Source organism: Trichoderma harzianum, assembly GCF_003025095.1.
Source record: "Trichoderma harzianum CBS 226.95 unplaced genomic scaffold M431scaffold_12, whole genome shotgun sequence".
Lineage (NCBI taxonomy): Eukaryota > Fungi > Ascomycota > Sordariomycetes > Hypocreales > Hypocreaceae > Trichoderma > Trichoderma harzianum.
In genome coordinates this window covers 520,546-532,973 of record NW_020209260.1, presented here as the reverse complement: position 1 = coordinate 532,973, position 12,428 = coordinate 520,546, and the positions used below count along the sequence as shown (strand labels likewise).

Below are 12,428 nucleotides of genomic sequence, written 5' to 3'. Positions count from 1 at the left end.
ACTCAACAATAATATCGAAAGCAAAACACTGCTATTACTAGTGTCAGAGGTTCCCATGTCTCTCCGCCTCTTTGCAGCTCGCGGCAAAGTCGGCCCTCAGTCTAAGACATCTCGTATGAAGGACGCAATTTACTTTTCTCTACGGAGCACGTCTCCACACGCTCGAGTCTCAAGGATGTAGGTGCAGTAGCGCGGTCTGCGCGGTCCAGGCACCTGTATAGCCAATGCTGTTGTTTCGCGGAGTCTGAGATTGTCTTTCCTTCTCCTCTGCAGTTGGGCTGCTTCGCCTTTTACCGATCTAAGTGGCCCACCCAGAGATTCGGGATCCTGAATTTGTCATTCTGCGGGCCGTGGTTGGCCCCTCAGCCGTTGTGTCTAAGGCGGCATCTATCATGTGCGCGCTGATGATTTGGAATTCAAGAGACACGAGAAGAAGACCGGACTAATATGATGAATAAGGAGGTCTTGATGCAATATGAAAGTGTATACTAGACCCTGGGAATTGCTCAACCCATGGTGATGGACTAGGATACGTTGTAATTGTCAGGATGTATCCAATAAGAGCAGCAGTAATGATTGGCCGTAGCTCGATCTTTTGATCTTGGCACATCTACGAAGAGAATTATCCTATTTAAAATGTGGATCGATCGTCATCAGCCTCGCCTGAGCTGTCGTATGAGATTATCCCAATTACGATCCTGGGGATAGCACTAACGGGGGGTTGGCACTTGGCCCATTCAGATCGCTTTAGCTCTGAGCAAGTGGATTTCTTTAGCTCTCGTGATGTCCATTGCGACCCAAAGGCGCCAGCAGATAACAGAAAATCGGCATCGGAGATCAGGGACCTGACTCAAAGGGTCATTCGGAGCAGATGTACCGCAGATTAGTGCAAGCTAAAACATTAGGGGGCGGAAGTCAAATCAGTCTTGGTCTGAGAAACGGCCGCCAAGGGTATGAGTAAGTCAACAATAAGTCCGACGGCCAAGACGGTAGTCTACGCAGCGATACCAGGTTTAAAAATAGCTTCAAGCAAGATCTCAACGACGGTTTACCGTTTGCCCCCAATATTGTACGTTGGTTGACTCTGATTAGCAACGTCGACTCCACAATAGGATTATGTATTCCGTGCTCCGCTCGTAACTCACTCAATCAGCTCTCCGTCATTGCCCTGGGCGCGAGAGACATGATGCGGCTAAGCAGTGGATGATCATTTGAACACATTTTCATCCCTGATTATCCCCAGTTCGGACGCAATCCCTCGCGAATAGATAGGATCGACGTATAGGATGCGATCCGAAATGCAAGCCGTGTTGCACCCTTGCAGATTTATAGCTCTAGCTCTCGCTTACAGAAGGGGTTAACAAGGGCTACAAGGTCTCTGAGCTAATAACGGGATTTCAGGGATGGTTGACACATTGTTTTGCCTTTGGCTCAGTTTGAGAAAGAAACAAACTCTATTCTAAGAAGGCTGGCCGTTGCCCTGGGATGTTTTTTTGTCTTTGAAGTATGAGGGGCTTTGTACGCAGCAGATGTGACGGGATCGCAAGTGTAAAAGACCAATTGCGTTGGCTAACAGAGGTAAGAGAGAAAGCTTCGCTTAGCAGCGTAGCTATTCGTATTGTTAAACAAATTCATAATGCCGAGTGCACGATGTCACCTCCAGACCTCAAGGGGGAAAGAGTCGCGTAGACTCAGCTGTCGAGTCGTATTCTCTCGAATCGCATCGCTTTAGCCCCCACAAAGCTGGAAATAACATGTCTTATATTTCGGCGATCGGTAAGTGTCTCAGTTGCGATAGCAAATTCTTTCTCACCCCGGGACTTGGGTCAGCCGCTCTTCCGAAACCAGAATCTAAAAACGGTGAACAGCAAAGACAGCGAGAGGAGGGCCAGATACGGAGGATGAGCCGTTGGCGAGACAGTAATTAGGGCCGAGCCGTTAGATAATGTCCGTATCGATGCCCTTTTTTATTAAAGAAAAGAGATAGACTTTGGATTGCGTATGTGGAGATGGTGTGTTATTCGCATAGCCTACCTCAGAAGGGGCAAAGTGCATATTGTAATACACTCGCGATCAGAACCATTACCCTTGTGTGTAATGTTTTTACTTCAGGAGCAGATATCGTAGTGGCACCCTGTAACAGTATAAAAATAAAAATAATAATTTATGGCTTAGCTGTATTAGTGTTATGTATGGGAACTGAGGTAAAGATGAATGTGGCCATGGTAGGCATAAACATTAATAAATGAGGTTGAGTTGATAATGGCACTTCTCATACTGCTTAGGTCAAGTATGGGGACAATATTCCCTAGTACTGACCAACTTATATTTATTCAGTGAAATAAATGACCCAGTAACTCGTCCATCTAAAGTTCGTAATTGTTATATACTTCACCACTCAGATGATATTGTGAGGCATGAGGAATCCTCTAAGGTGTATTACTGGCTTGCTATCTCAAAGAATTCTTCTATAGGTGCAAGTATTATAAATTAAAATATGATCTAAATGTGAAACTATTGCTAGATGAATAATTGTTCATTTCGTAATAAGATGTATAGATGTTATTGAAAGGTCATTCCAAGCAACATATTGGCTCTCATTGCAGAATCTAGCCGCTAATGTGTCACTGGCTTAATCTACCCACTCTAGGCAGTTGATAGTTTGTGCTAGCTTGCAATGGATGATATACGACAGACAGTAATATCCAATTGATGAGAGTACATTTGTGTTACAACAAGGGTGAAGCTGTTATGCTGAGAATAGACTTGTAGATGCCGGGTACACACATCCATGGATGAGTTGGTGCTAGAGGCAGGCTGTAATAGACGGTCAGCGATATCGCAACTCTGGAGGCTCCACAACATCCGATTTTCAAGAATAAATAATTATTTTATAAGAACAAAAAGCAATATGAAGTCATTTACATTGTCTAGAGTCCTCTATCAATCGGATGTTAACCGAATTTGACACCGTCGAGGTGCTCAACCTAGACCGCCGGATAATGTGAGCGCTCCATCCACTGCAGGTCAGCGGCGGGCACGTGCGACCATCAACTCCAACAAGTGGCTCGCAGATCGTTGGCGCTTCCGAAATACCGAACACTTACAGCAGTCGAGGGGGATTTTTGTCAAGACTCTGCAAGGAGACTGGCGATTTCGAAGCAAAATTAGGTGCTGACGAGGCTATTAATTTCATCGATAAACGCCTAGAAGCATTCCAACTATCGTGCTTCGGGAATAGGTGGCTGCAGCTGAAAATAAATCCATCCATTCCCTGTATCGTCACCATCAATTTACCCGTGCTGGTTCGGTCGTGTTCCTGCATGAGATGAAGCTCAAGCACAGCCACGTGGTCGCGGTGCCGTTGCAGGCCATCGGAGTTATATCTTCTGACGTGCCCCAGGAAGTATTCCAAGGTAACATTGAACCCCAGGCCTCATTCACTGACCCTTCAATCCATCGCCATCATGCTGACTCGCGCCATGGCAGCGGGCGTCTTGGGCCAGGGCTTCGTTGTTGCCGGATCGCATCTGTCACCTGTCGACACTTTCTATCCCTCTGGACTCAATGACACGTCGTACATCAGCAACAGCGCGCTGGGGACCAATGGAGGCATCTACAGCGCTCCCGCCAACAGGGCCTCGCAGGGTTCTCCGTTTGGCGTCTACGATTACTGCTCCATGCCTCATCCCCGTGTGAATGAGTATGAGCTTCCCAATGACCGTCACGCCAAGCTGGTGTATCTGGAGTATCTCCAGCGACACCAGAGGCGCACCATGTACAACCTGGCCCCAGGTGGAGAGGTAAGAGACTGTAAGAACCGCGGTGATATCGCACGGTCTGCTAACACGCAACTGCCTCGCGATAGAATCAACCATTTGACTGCTCCAGCTTTGAAGCCTTCTTGTATAGCGGCGAAGTGCGCGGCACCTCTGGCGTTCAAGTCTTTGCCGACGTCTACACGGACCCGAGCAACCCGTTTGTGGATGCTCTGCCGTACATCAACTCGACCTGCTTCTTCCCTCAGCTGACCACTGGCGGTTTCCTTGATGGTATCCAGCACGGCAAGGACCTCTGGGCTTTGTATGGCGGCAAGCTTGGCCTGATCCCATCCAGCCCCAATGACAAAGTCTGGCTGCGATCCAGCTCCTCGGCTCTCACCCAGCAGAGCGCTGGAGGCGTCCTGCGCGGTCTCTGGCCGCACTACTCTGGACCTGTGCCTCTTCACCAGCAGCCCGGTCCCGACACCGTCAACAACGGCTATGGCTGCAATGCCAGAAACTCCATTCTGTCGTCCATCCAGTCCACCACCGAATGGAACCAGCATCTCAGCGTGACAGCTGACCTCAGGCAGTCTCTGGGAGGCATTCTCGGCGCTACCAGCAGTGCGTGGCAGAGCACCTTTGACCACTTCTCCGACAACTTCCAGGCCCGCCTCTGCAACGGATACGAGCTTCCCTGCAGCTTTACCGACTCCTCCAAGTGCGTCTCCAAGATCCAGGCCGAGGAAGTCTTCCGTGCTGGTGACTGGGAGTGGAACTACTACTGGCGCAACAACCCTCAGGCCGTCAAGTATATCCAGGCCACCGAGGGCCTCTTCATTGGTGAGATTGTCAACCGCCTCGAGGCTGTCTTGGGCAAGAAGCAAAAGTATGTCTACGCACACACTTTCATCCACGACGGTGATATTGGTCCCGTTTTGGGTGCTCTGGGAATCAACCAGCTGAGATGGCCTGCCATGGGCTCCAACGTTGCTATTGAGGTTTGGGAGACGACTGAAAAGTCGAAGAAGGCTTACTATGCTCGCGTTCTGTACTCTGGCCACACGCTCCAGAGCATTCATGGTAGCCTCGACTGGATCCCGCTGAACCAGTTGATTGACATTCTTCAGGTGTATGTGCCGGAGGACATTATCGCTCTTTGCAACTCGTAGAGGAATAGACTCTTTCTTAATTAGCTGCATCAATAATATACAGATAAACAGGCTGATATTTCCACTACCTTCAATTCCTACATCCATCAAAATTAGTCGACAAAAATCCCCAGTGGAATACTTGCAGACACGGTATAAACGCCAAGGCCAATCTCATGCATCATCTTGAGATTGCCAACAATACTAAACAGCATGTAGCCCTCCACTTTTGTCAATCCCTTTTCTTCTTCCAGCCACCTCATCATTTCCCTCACAGCCTGCTTGACAACCATGTCGCGATCGGTGCCTGTTATGAGTGCGCCATGTTCTCCCTTGCTAGCAACGCTCACCATCTGTTTCACCCTCTCAGGATCTGTCTCATAGTGAGGCCCAGCCAACTTCCCTTTACCCTTGATAACACTTAATCGCATTCGTGATCTCATCGTCGTCTCCAGCGCAGTGCAGCAAATTTCGCCGTCTCCTTGGCAGAAATGCGCATCCCCAACGGAGAATAAGGCTCCAGGAACGTTGACAGGGAGAAACAATGTTGACCCTTGGCCCAAGTAACGGCAGTCAAAATTTCCGCCGATATCGTTGCGCGGATATAGAGCAAACTGCTCGCCTTCAGCTGGAGCCACGCCCATGGTGCCGCAAAATGGCTGGCATGGGATGTGAATGCCAGGCTTGAATACTGCGTAATCTTGGCTTTCGGGAAGATCAAAGGTCATGATATGCGGTCCGGGTATTTCGTCTTGCAGCAGACCCATTCCAGGGATGACAGCAGTCCATCCCCAACTGCCAGTCTGTAATTCGAGGATCTCAACTTTGAGAATGTCGCCGGGTTCAGCGCTATTTACATATACTGGGCCGTTCACATAGAGTTGTCCTATGAGCTTCTCCAGATCTTTTGGAGATTGTATGTTCAATGCGACGGCATCGGCTGTGGTTGAGTCTCTGGTGAGGTTCACGAATCCAGCATGGGTATTGTCAAAGCTCACTTTAGCACCTGAATCGACCGTGAGGGATGGCTTGTGTTCTTTAGAAAAGGTATAGAACGTATTATCTGTCTCATAGTGGACATGATGGATTGTTCTGGCGAGAGGTTTCCAGGTCATAGTAGCCAATTCGGTGTTGGTGGAGGGGCTTCGGTGTGTAAGTGTCGTCTATTGGTATAGCAACTGATTAGGTCTCCAGCCTGTCTTTATACCTTCGAACCGGCATCCGTCTGTTCCGACCATGGTCACTTTCGTATTCTATTATTCCTTCTGGGCCTCTATTTCAATGTATCGTTTCCCAGTGCTGACAGGGGAATAAGCATTCGACTTCTGTGGCGGTGGTGTAAGCAGAGTATGGTAAGATATTGGTCAGGAATTTTACTTAATCTATTCAACCAACACGCAACACATGATTGATCTCATACGCGAGGTAGCTTCCTATTATGCCATACCTAGAAGGCCACTGATACTGCCAATTGTACATGGAGCTTATGAGGTGAAAGGGGGACTTACATGTTAGGGCACTCTGGATCGAACTTCAATATTGTATCTCGATGGCTCGTTAGCATAATATTTACAGAACATCAGATATAGCTTCAGCGTATTATAAAACAAAGGAGGGGTAACAACATGGCAAAGGCTAACTCCTTGGCACCCCATGATAGCGCCTAACTCGACGCCCATCGTCAAGTCAGCCAACTGGGATGCAGATACGAGCGCGACTCAATCATATGACATGTCTGGCTTATTAATTGTATGAGTTTTTCATCATTATTGAAACCAATTTATTCATTTATTCATGCAAAACTAACATACTCTCTCCGCATTTGCGTTACAGTTGTGGAAAAACCCAGTGGGAAAACCACAGCCGAGAGGTAAAATCGTGAAACAACCAAAACCCAAGTCTAATAATTCAGAAGATTACAGATTGGATGACATTACAACTCAAGTTATTGTAAACATAGCGGAAATGCTACGATGAGAAAACGGACTGCGCCTGTCAACGGCATCACAATGAGCTCTTTTGCAAATCTCGCAGGCTCTTCTTCAAGCCCTGGACCTGCAAAGCCAGCTTCTCCCGTCTGGCGATCTGTTTCTCAGACTCTGAACCGATTCGGAGCAAGTCTTCTTCGGATAGCTGAGAAACAGAATTTGGAGAGAAAGCATTTGGCAAGGGTGCTATAACGTGGCGCTCGATGACTTGTCTCGCGACGTTATCGACAAAAGTCTTCATTGTAACCTAGGAGATACCCATGTCAGCACTTTATATAACTGTTTAACACCAGAATCGAGGCGTGGTGGGCCCTTACCTTGTAGTATGCGTCCAGCTCTGTGATCGCCTCGTGGCATGCCTGCTCATCCATATCCACAGTAATGCGAGACCCAACTGCAGCGATGAACTTCTGGATATCCACGTGAACGTTACTAACATGTAACTTTCCGTTAACATCTCTTTCAGCAGAAACGGCGTTTTCCACCGCTTTTTTCTGCGCATCCAGCCGAGCTTTTTGGACATTGTCCGTATAATAGTGATTATACGTCAATGGACTGCGTCGCTCGTCTTCGACCAACTTTTCCAGCTCACTGAGTGCGTTCTTCTCGGTCTCTTCAAGCCATTGCTGTAGGATTGAGTGGATTTGAGCTCGCATACTCTCTTCGGGGATGAGTTTTTCGACAGCCAGTTGAATCCACTCTGATACTATCTTGAGAATCGTATCGATGTGGGATTCTGCAATAATAGGCCAGCGACGCGATTGCTCGTGAAACAGTTCGGCCAGGAGTGCTGAGTTATAGTTGCCAGGTAACTCTTTTCCTTTTGTACGTGCATATGCCTGTGACGAGCGTTAGAACGATGCCAATTTAGGTTGAGTAAAGGTAGATACTTACCTCTTTCACCCATCGCATCATTTCCGCTTTGTTTACAATAACTTGTGTTGTAATGTCATCCAATTTGTCATCTTCCGAGTCGTCAGACTCCGGCACCGTATGATCACGATTGACTTCAATTTTTAATTTTCGTCTTTTCCCAGACTCTCGCATGTAGGTTGCAAACTTGGTGTTTGACTCTTGCACGCGGGCTCTTAGCCTCGATATGTCGCTCTCTGAAAAGAACCTAGTGTCGATACTGTGATAGTTTCCATCAAGCGCGGCCTGTAACAGCTCATAAAACTTCATGCTAAGGGCTGTGAGGAAATTCCTAATGAGATCGGTTGTAGGCCTGGCCTCTCCAAGAGATCTAAGCTCAGCATCTCTCTCAGCCAACAGCTTTTTAATCTCCTCCCTCACTTTGGGCAATTCTCTCTCTATATGAGTATCGAGAAGATCTTGAAGGAAAATCCGGAGATTCTCTGCGCCTACCCGACTCATATCGAGATTTTGGTTAGCCCAGGCCGGACCAGAGAAGAACCGCCGCTCTAGGTTCGAGCGTGCAGCCATAGTGACGCATTCTTTAAGCTCAGCGGGACTGGGGTTCTTTAGGAGAAAAAATCCTAATTTGAGCTTAATGTTGTCTTTATTGTTCGCCACCAGTGCAATTTTGGCCTCGCTGCCACTATTTATTAAATCAGGCTTTGTGATGATCCCAACGGTCCTTTGGCCAAGGGGATCATGAGTTCTCGCCAACTTAATAATAGTTTGATTGGCCATGTCGTTGCTTGCTTGTACCACGGCCAGAATTATCGTTCGCGAGCTCTGAAGGTACGATGCTACCATGTTGTGTACGGCTTCGACATCCTCTTCGGTTTGCTCTTCGTTGGGAACAGATATGAGCCCTGGCAAATCCACCACGCTGAGATGCAATCCAATTGGGCCGACCACCTCTATTCGAAGAACGTCAACAGAGAAGGCGCTGGCATTTTCATTGTCGCAGTATCCACGAATATTCATCAACCGTGATACCTCTTCGATAACACCAGGCAACTCCGATATATCCTTCAGTTGTTTGCGATAGGCAGACAGAGTCTGTTGAACTTCTGCAGGCCGCGAGATGTGCGGCCTGATGCTGGCGGTATACGTAACCGACTCGCATTCTGTATGCCGAAGATTGATCTCACTAGGGAACCTAGTACAGAGTCCTTCTTGTCGAGGAAAGGGTATTCCGGTAACGCCCTCCAACACCGAGCTTTTACCAGTTGACTGGTCTCCACAGACGACCAATGCTGGTAATGAGATCAGATCGCCTACACCGTGCGCTCTGATCTTCTCGACCTGGTTCAATCGTTGACTGGATTTGGAAGTCCGGAGGTGACTGAATTTCCCATCTGGAGGCTCGCCATCGCTCTGTGCGGTCATGGTATTGGGTGAAATATTTTTTGAGATTGCAGATTTGTTTCAAGTCTTCAATACACTCCTTGCTGGGTAGATTTAATGGGAGGATAAACGATCTTTATTACAAATGAGATGATGAAGCAAAACTGGAATGCATTAGTAGAGCTGATCGTTTTAAGACAACATCTCATTTCCTGATCAATGCCGTTAGATGTTTCAGTACTAAAATATGAGATGCAAACAGACGTCTTTCTAACATTCCATGAATGTCTCACCGTTTTCGTTGAATGGAGGTATGACCAATCAGCAGATGGATGATGGCCAACCATTCAGTCCGCAAACGCCCATGATAATGATTTACGCATTGAGAATCCTAGTTTGTAACCTACACGTGGGGAATCAGGAGAGAATTTATGAAACCTAAACAAAAGGGATTCTATATTTCACAGCATTGCAATATGTAAGTGTAAGGAATGTCAGATTAGATTCATCCATCTATCAATAATGCTTCATCCTTTCCGATCAGTCAGATCCGTCGTTAATCTCCAATTTGTATCTTTCATTGTGCTTATCTGCCCCAGCCAGCCTGATTGTTTGTAGGGTCAACATTCGTACCACGTCTTCCCCATCCTGCCTGGTTGTTGGTAGGGTCAACTGCGGTACCTCGCTTGCCCCAGCCGGCTTGGTTATTCGTGGGATCAACGGCAGTGTCGCGTTTCCCCCAACCAGCTTCGTTATCAGCGAGGTCTACAGAAGTGTCACCTCGTTTACCCCAGCCTGCCTGGTTGTTCGTGGGGTCAACGGCGGTACCTCGTCTGCCCCAGCCAGCTTGGTTGTTTGTAGGATCAACCGCAGTGCCGCGTTTGCCCCAGCCAGCTTCGTTATCGGCCAGGTCGACACTAGTATCACCCCGTCTTCCCCATCCAGCTTGATTGTTCGTAGGATCAACAGCAGTACCACGCTGTTCAACTGGAGCAGCGTCGACAGCGCCCAGAAGGGCCAGGCCCAAAGATAGAAGCTGGGAGATCTTCATATTGTAGAAAGAGTGGAGTAATGCAAGTCAGACTCGTCAAGTTGTAAATTTGCTTTTCGTGTAGAAAATTTACAGGCGAGATGTTCAAGGTTGAACCCGAGTTTTGTAGGATACATGAATAGCTATATTAAATTCAAGCTGCCGGTCTTTTTAGTACCTTTGTATGCGGACCTATTTGCCCTCGCTTATCTTTTACTTAGGACATGGGTGAGTGTGAATGAGAGCCCACCTTGTATCTCATAGCATCTCTCTACGGATAACTTCCATCAATTTCCATTTAGTAAGAGTATCTATTTCAGTATCATATACTGACCAATACTGGCTCAAAGATGGAAATTCTTTCCGGACCAAGCAGGTGTATTGTTATGATACGTTGCATCGTTCCCACCCCGACCTCTTCTTCTGCAGCAAACTTGGTTCTCCTTCGTCATTCTTTTGAACTCTTTGGGCCAATGATTGTCAAAACTTGTAAGAAGACGTGCATTTGAGCTCAGCGTACGGGTTTTCCGGGAGAAATGATATCGTATACCAAAAGTAACCTTGCATGTTAGCGCCCACCTCGAATCCTTCGCTTAGATGTGCATGGGGGCTAGTTCAACTTCTCCGCATCACCAAATCTGGGTGAGACTCAGTTATGCAAGTACAAGGATGATCAAAATGTTGTCTATCAAGTAAACAAGGGCAATTATTCTCATAGCAAGAATTTAGTATCATGCTTCCAATCCAATGTAACCTAGATCCTTGCCATCGGCTATCTTTGGCTGTCCAGCCTGAAAACGTCTGTGTCGTTCTAGTCATGAGAACATGACGAGCTGCTAACTTTTTTTACCCAAAGGGCCAGTGAATGAAATCTACATACGGTGGAGTTCAAGTGCTTCCTGGCTATTCACCTCTCATTCAGTCGCCAAGTGATATTACGCATAGGACAAACAACCAATATGGCGTCCGAGGCCTCTGAAGAGTTTCATGACGAGGAACATTTACTAGGCGATGATGAGAAAGACAGAAGCCACAAGGAACGACCTTCAAGAAACGTGTCACGGGCGAAACTACTCCCATATTCCGTTGCGTTCAATGTTGTGCTACTCTTGGCACTAATATCAACATGGGCAATCTCATATCGGAAATTTGCACAGCTAAGAATATTAAATGCAGTTTACTGTGAGAGTAACTATCTCCAACGTACAAGTTGACGGACAGATATCCTAACTTTGTCAATAGCTCCAGCTGAATCTGCAATTGAGTACAAGACAGTAGTCTTCACTGGGGGTCTACATGGTGATAGATCTGCCTACCAGGGATACTCTGAGGAAGTCAATGAGAGGTGGAACAGTCTTTTCAATGGTAAGCAAATTCCCATGATGAAACCATCTAGACGAGGAAAACATGTTAACCCATTGTAACTTGAAGAGATTGGCATTTCCCAGATTCCAGCGGCCATGGCAGCTCGACTACCCAATGCTACAACACCAACCGCTCACGACCCGAAACAATACATGGTTGAACTAGACGTCTTCCACCAACTTCACTGCCTGAATTTCATGCGCAAGATTGTCTATCCGGACATTTTCAAAATTGATCTAACGCCTGGCACAGAAGAGGGCGAGGACAATATCTATCATCTGGAGCACTGCTACGACCAGCTCAGGCAGTCAATTCAGTGCGCATCGGACGTAGGCACTATCTACTGGGAGTGGAGCGAGCCAAAGCAAAAGATGTTTGGTAATCTACGGACAACGCATACATGCAAGAATTTTGAGAAAATAAGGGAATGGGCCGCTCAGCATAAATTGGACGAGACTTTTGACCAGTTTCATAAGGTTGAGGGGGCTCCAATTCGGCAATCAAATTAGACGTATTACTAGAATCACACAGCACAGTCGTTTTCGTTGGTTCTGCAAGAAGATCCACGATAAAAGAATAAATTACAGATCTAATATATGCGTCATAACGAACAATTTTACAAAACATAACACTACAATCATGGCCTTTTTTCCACCAATGTTCTTTAACTTAGATAGACCAAGTGGCAATATTACAAGAGATTAATAGGTCAACCATCAATTCCAACTTAACGCCAATTCAATGACCAATGACCTTGGAGTATCATATCCCATCTCATAGCTCCATGAGGAAGGTACGAAGAGACTCTCTTACTATTGCATCATGTTCAATATGATCTACACGCTTCTAACTTCCTTTTCACCGACTAAACGAAAAC

General features: G+C 46.9%; 5 protein-coding genes across 5 annotated transcripts; 2 read left to right on the top strand and 3 right to left on the bottom strand.

Annotated features, from left to right (window-relative positions):
• Window positions 1-3,118: 3,118 nt before the first annotated feature.
• Window positions 3,119-5,001, top strand: M431DRAFT_511307 (hypothetical protein). Its single transcript, XM_024919628.1, has 3 exons — window positions 3,119-3,416; window positions 3,490-3,803; window positions 3,869-5,001. The coding sequence occupies exons 1-3, from the start codon at window positions 3,329-3,331 to the stop codon at window positions 4,931-4,933; spliced, it is 1,467 nt and encodes a 488-aa protein (XP_024770869.1). The 5' UTR covers window positions 3,119-3,328; the 3' UTR covers window positions 4,934-5,001.
• On the bottom strand, window positions 4,980-6,131 carry M431DRAFT_540089 (hypothetical protein). The gene has a single exon (XM_024921060.1). It carries the CDS (start codon window positions 6,025-6,027, stop codon window positions 5,026-5,028), a length of 1,002 nt encoding a protein of 333 aa, XP_024770868.1. The 5' UTR covers window positions 6,028-6,131; the 3' UTR covers window positions 4,980-5,025.
• A 516-nt stretch (window positions 6,132-6,647) lies between these two features.
• Window positions 6,648-9,321, bottom strand: M431DRAFT_122678 (hypothetical protein). Its single transcript, XM_024912166.1, has 3 exons — window positions 7,795-9,321; window positions 7,218-7,739; window positions 6,648-7,147 (listed from the first exon to the last, which is right to left on the bottom strand). The coding sequence occupies exons 1-3, from the start codon at window positions 9,196-9,198 to the stop codon at window positions 6,917-6,919; spliced, it is 2,157 nt and encodes a 718-aa protein (XP_024770867.1). The 5' UTR covers window positions 9,199-9,321; the 3' UTR covers window positions 6,648-6,916.
• Window positions 9,322-9,742: 421 nt separating this feature from the next.
• On the bottom strand, window positions 9,743-10,207 carry M431DRAFT_498445 (hypothetical protein; the record flags this gene model as incomplete). Its single annotated transcript, XM_024917693.1, has 2 exons — window positions 9,743-9,984; window positions 10,084-10,207. The coding sequence occupies 2 exons, from the start codon at window positions 10,205-10,207 to the stop codon at window positions 9,743-9,745; spliced, it is 366 nt and encodes a 121-aa protein (XP_024770866.1).
• Window positions 10,208-11,145: 938 nt separating this feature from the next.
• Window positions 11,146-12,060, top strand: M431DRAFT_485059 (hypothetical protein; the record flags this gene model as incomplete). The annotated part of the gene is made up of 3 exons (XM_024916249.1): window positions 11,146-11,368; window positions 11,429-11,551; window positions 11,618-12,060. 3 exons carry the CDS (start codon window positions 11,146-11,148, stop codon window positions 12,058-12,060), a joined length of 789 nt encoding a protein of 262 aa, XP_024770865.1.
• Window positions 12,061-12,428: the final 368 nt, after the last annotated feature.

Excerpts from the sequence above, each read along its gene's own strand:
- M431DRAFT_511307 (XM_024919628.1), top strand. The coding sequence starts at position 3,329 with ATGAAGCTCAAGCACAGCCACGTGGTCGCGGTGCCGTTGCAGGCCATC. Across the intron at positions 3,417-3,489 it reads GCCCCAGGAAGTATTCCAAG|CGGGCGTCTTGGGCCAGGGC; the intron begins GTAACATTGAAC and ends GCGCCATGGCAG. Across the intron at positions 3,804-3,868 it reads ACCTGGCCCCAGGTGGAGAG|AATCAACCATTTGACTGCTC; the intron begins GTAAGAGACTGT and ends GCCTCGCGATAG.
- M431DRAFT_540089 (XM_024921060.1), bottom strand. The coding sequence starts at position 6,027 with ATGACCTGGAAACCTCTCGCCAGAACAATCCATCATGTCCACTATGAG.
- M431DRAFT_122678 (XM_024912166.1), bottom strand. The coding sequence starts at position 9,198 with ATGACCGCACAGAGCGATGGCGAGCCTCCAGATGGGAAATTCAGTCAC. Across the intron at positions 7,740-7,794 it reads TGATGCGATGGGTGAAAGAG|GCATATGCACGTACAAAAGG; the intron begins GTAAGTATCTAC and ends CGCTCGTCACAG. Across the intron at positions 7,148-7,217 it reads AGCTGGACGCATACTACAAG|GTTACAATGAAGACTTTTGT; the intron begins GTAAGGGCCCAC and ends GGTATCTCCTAG.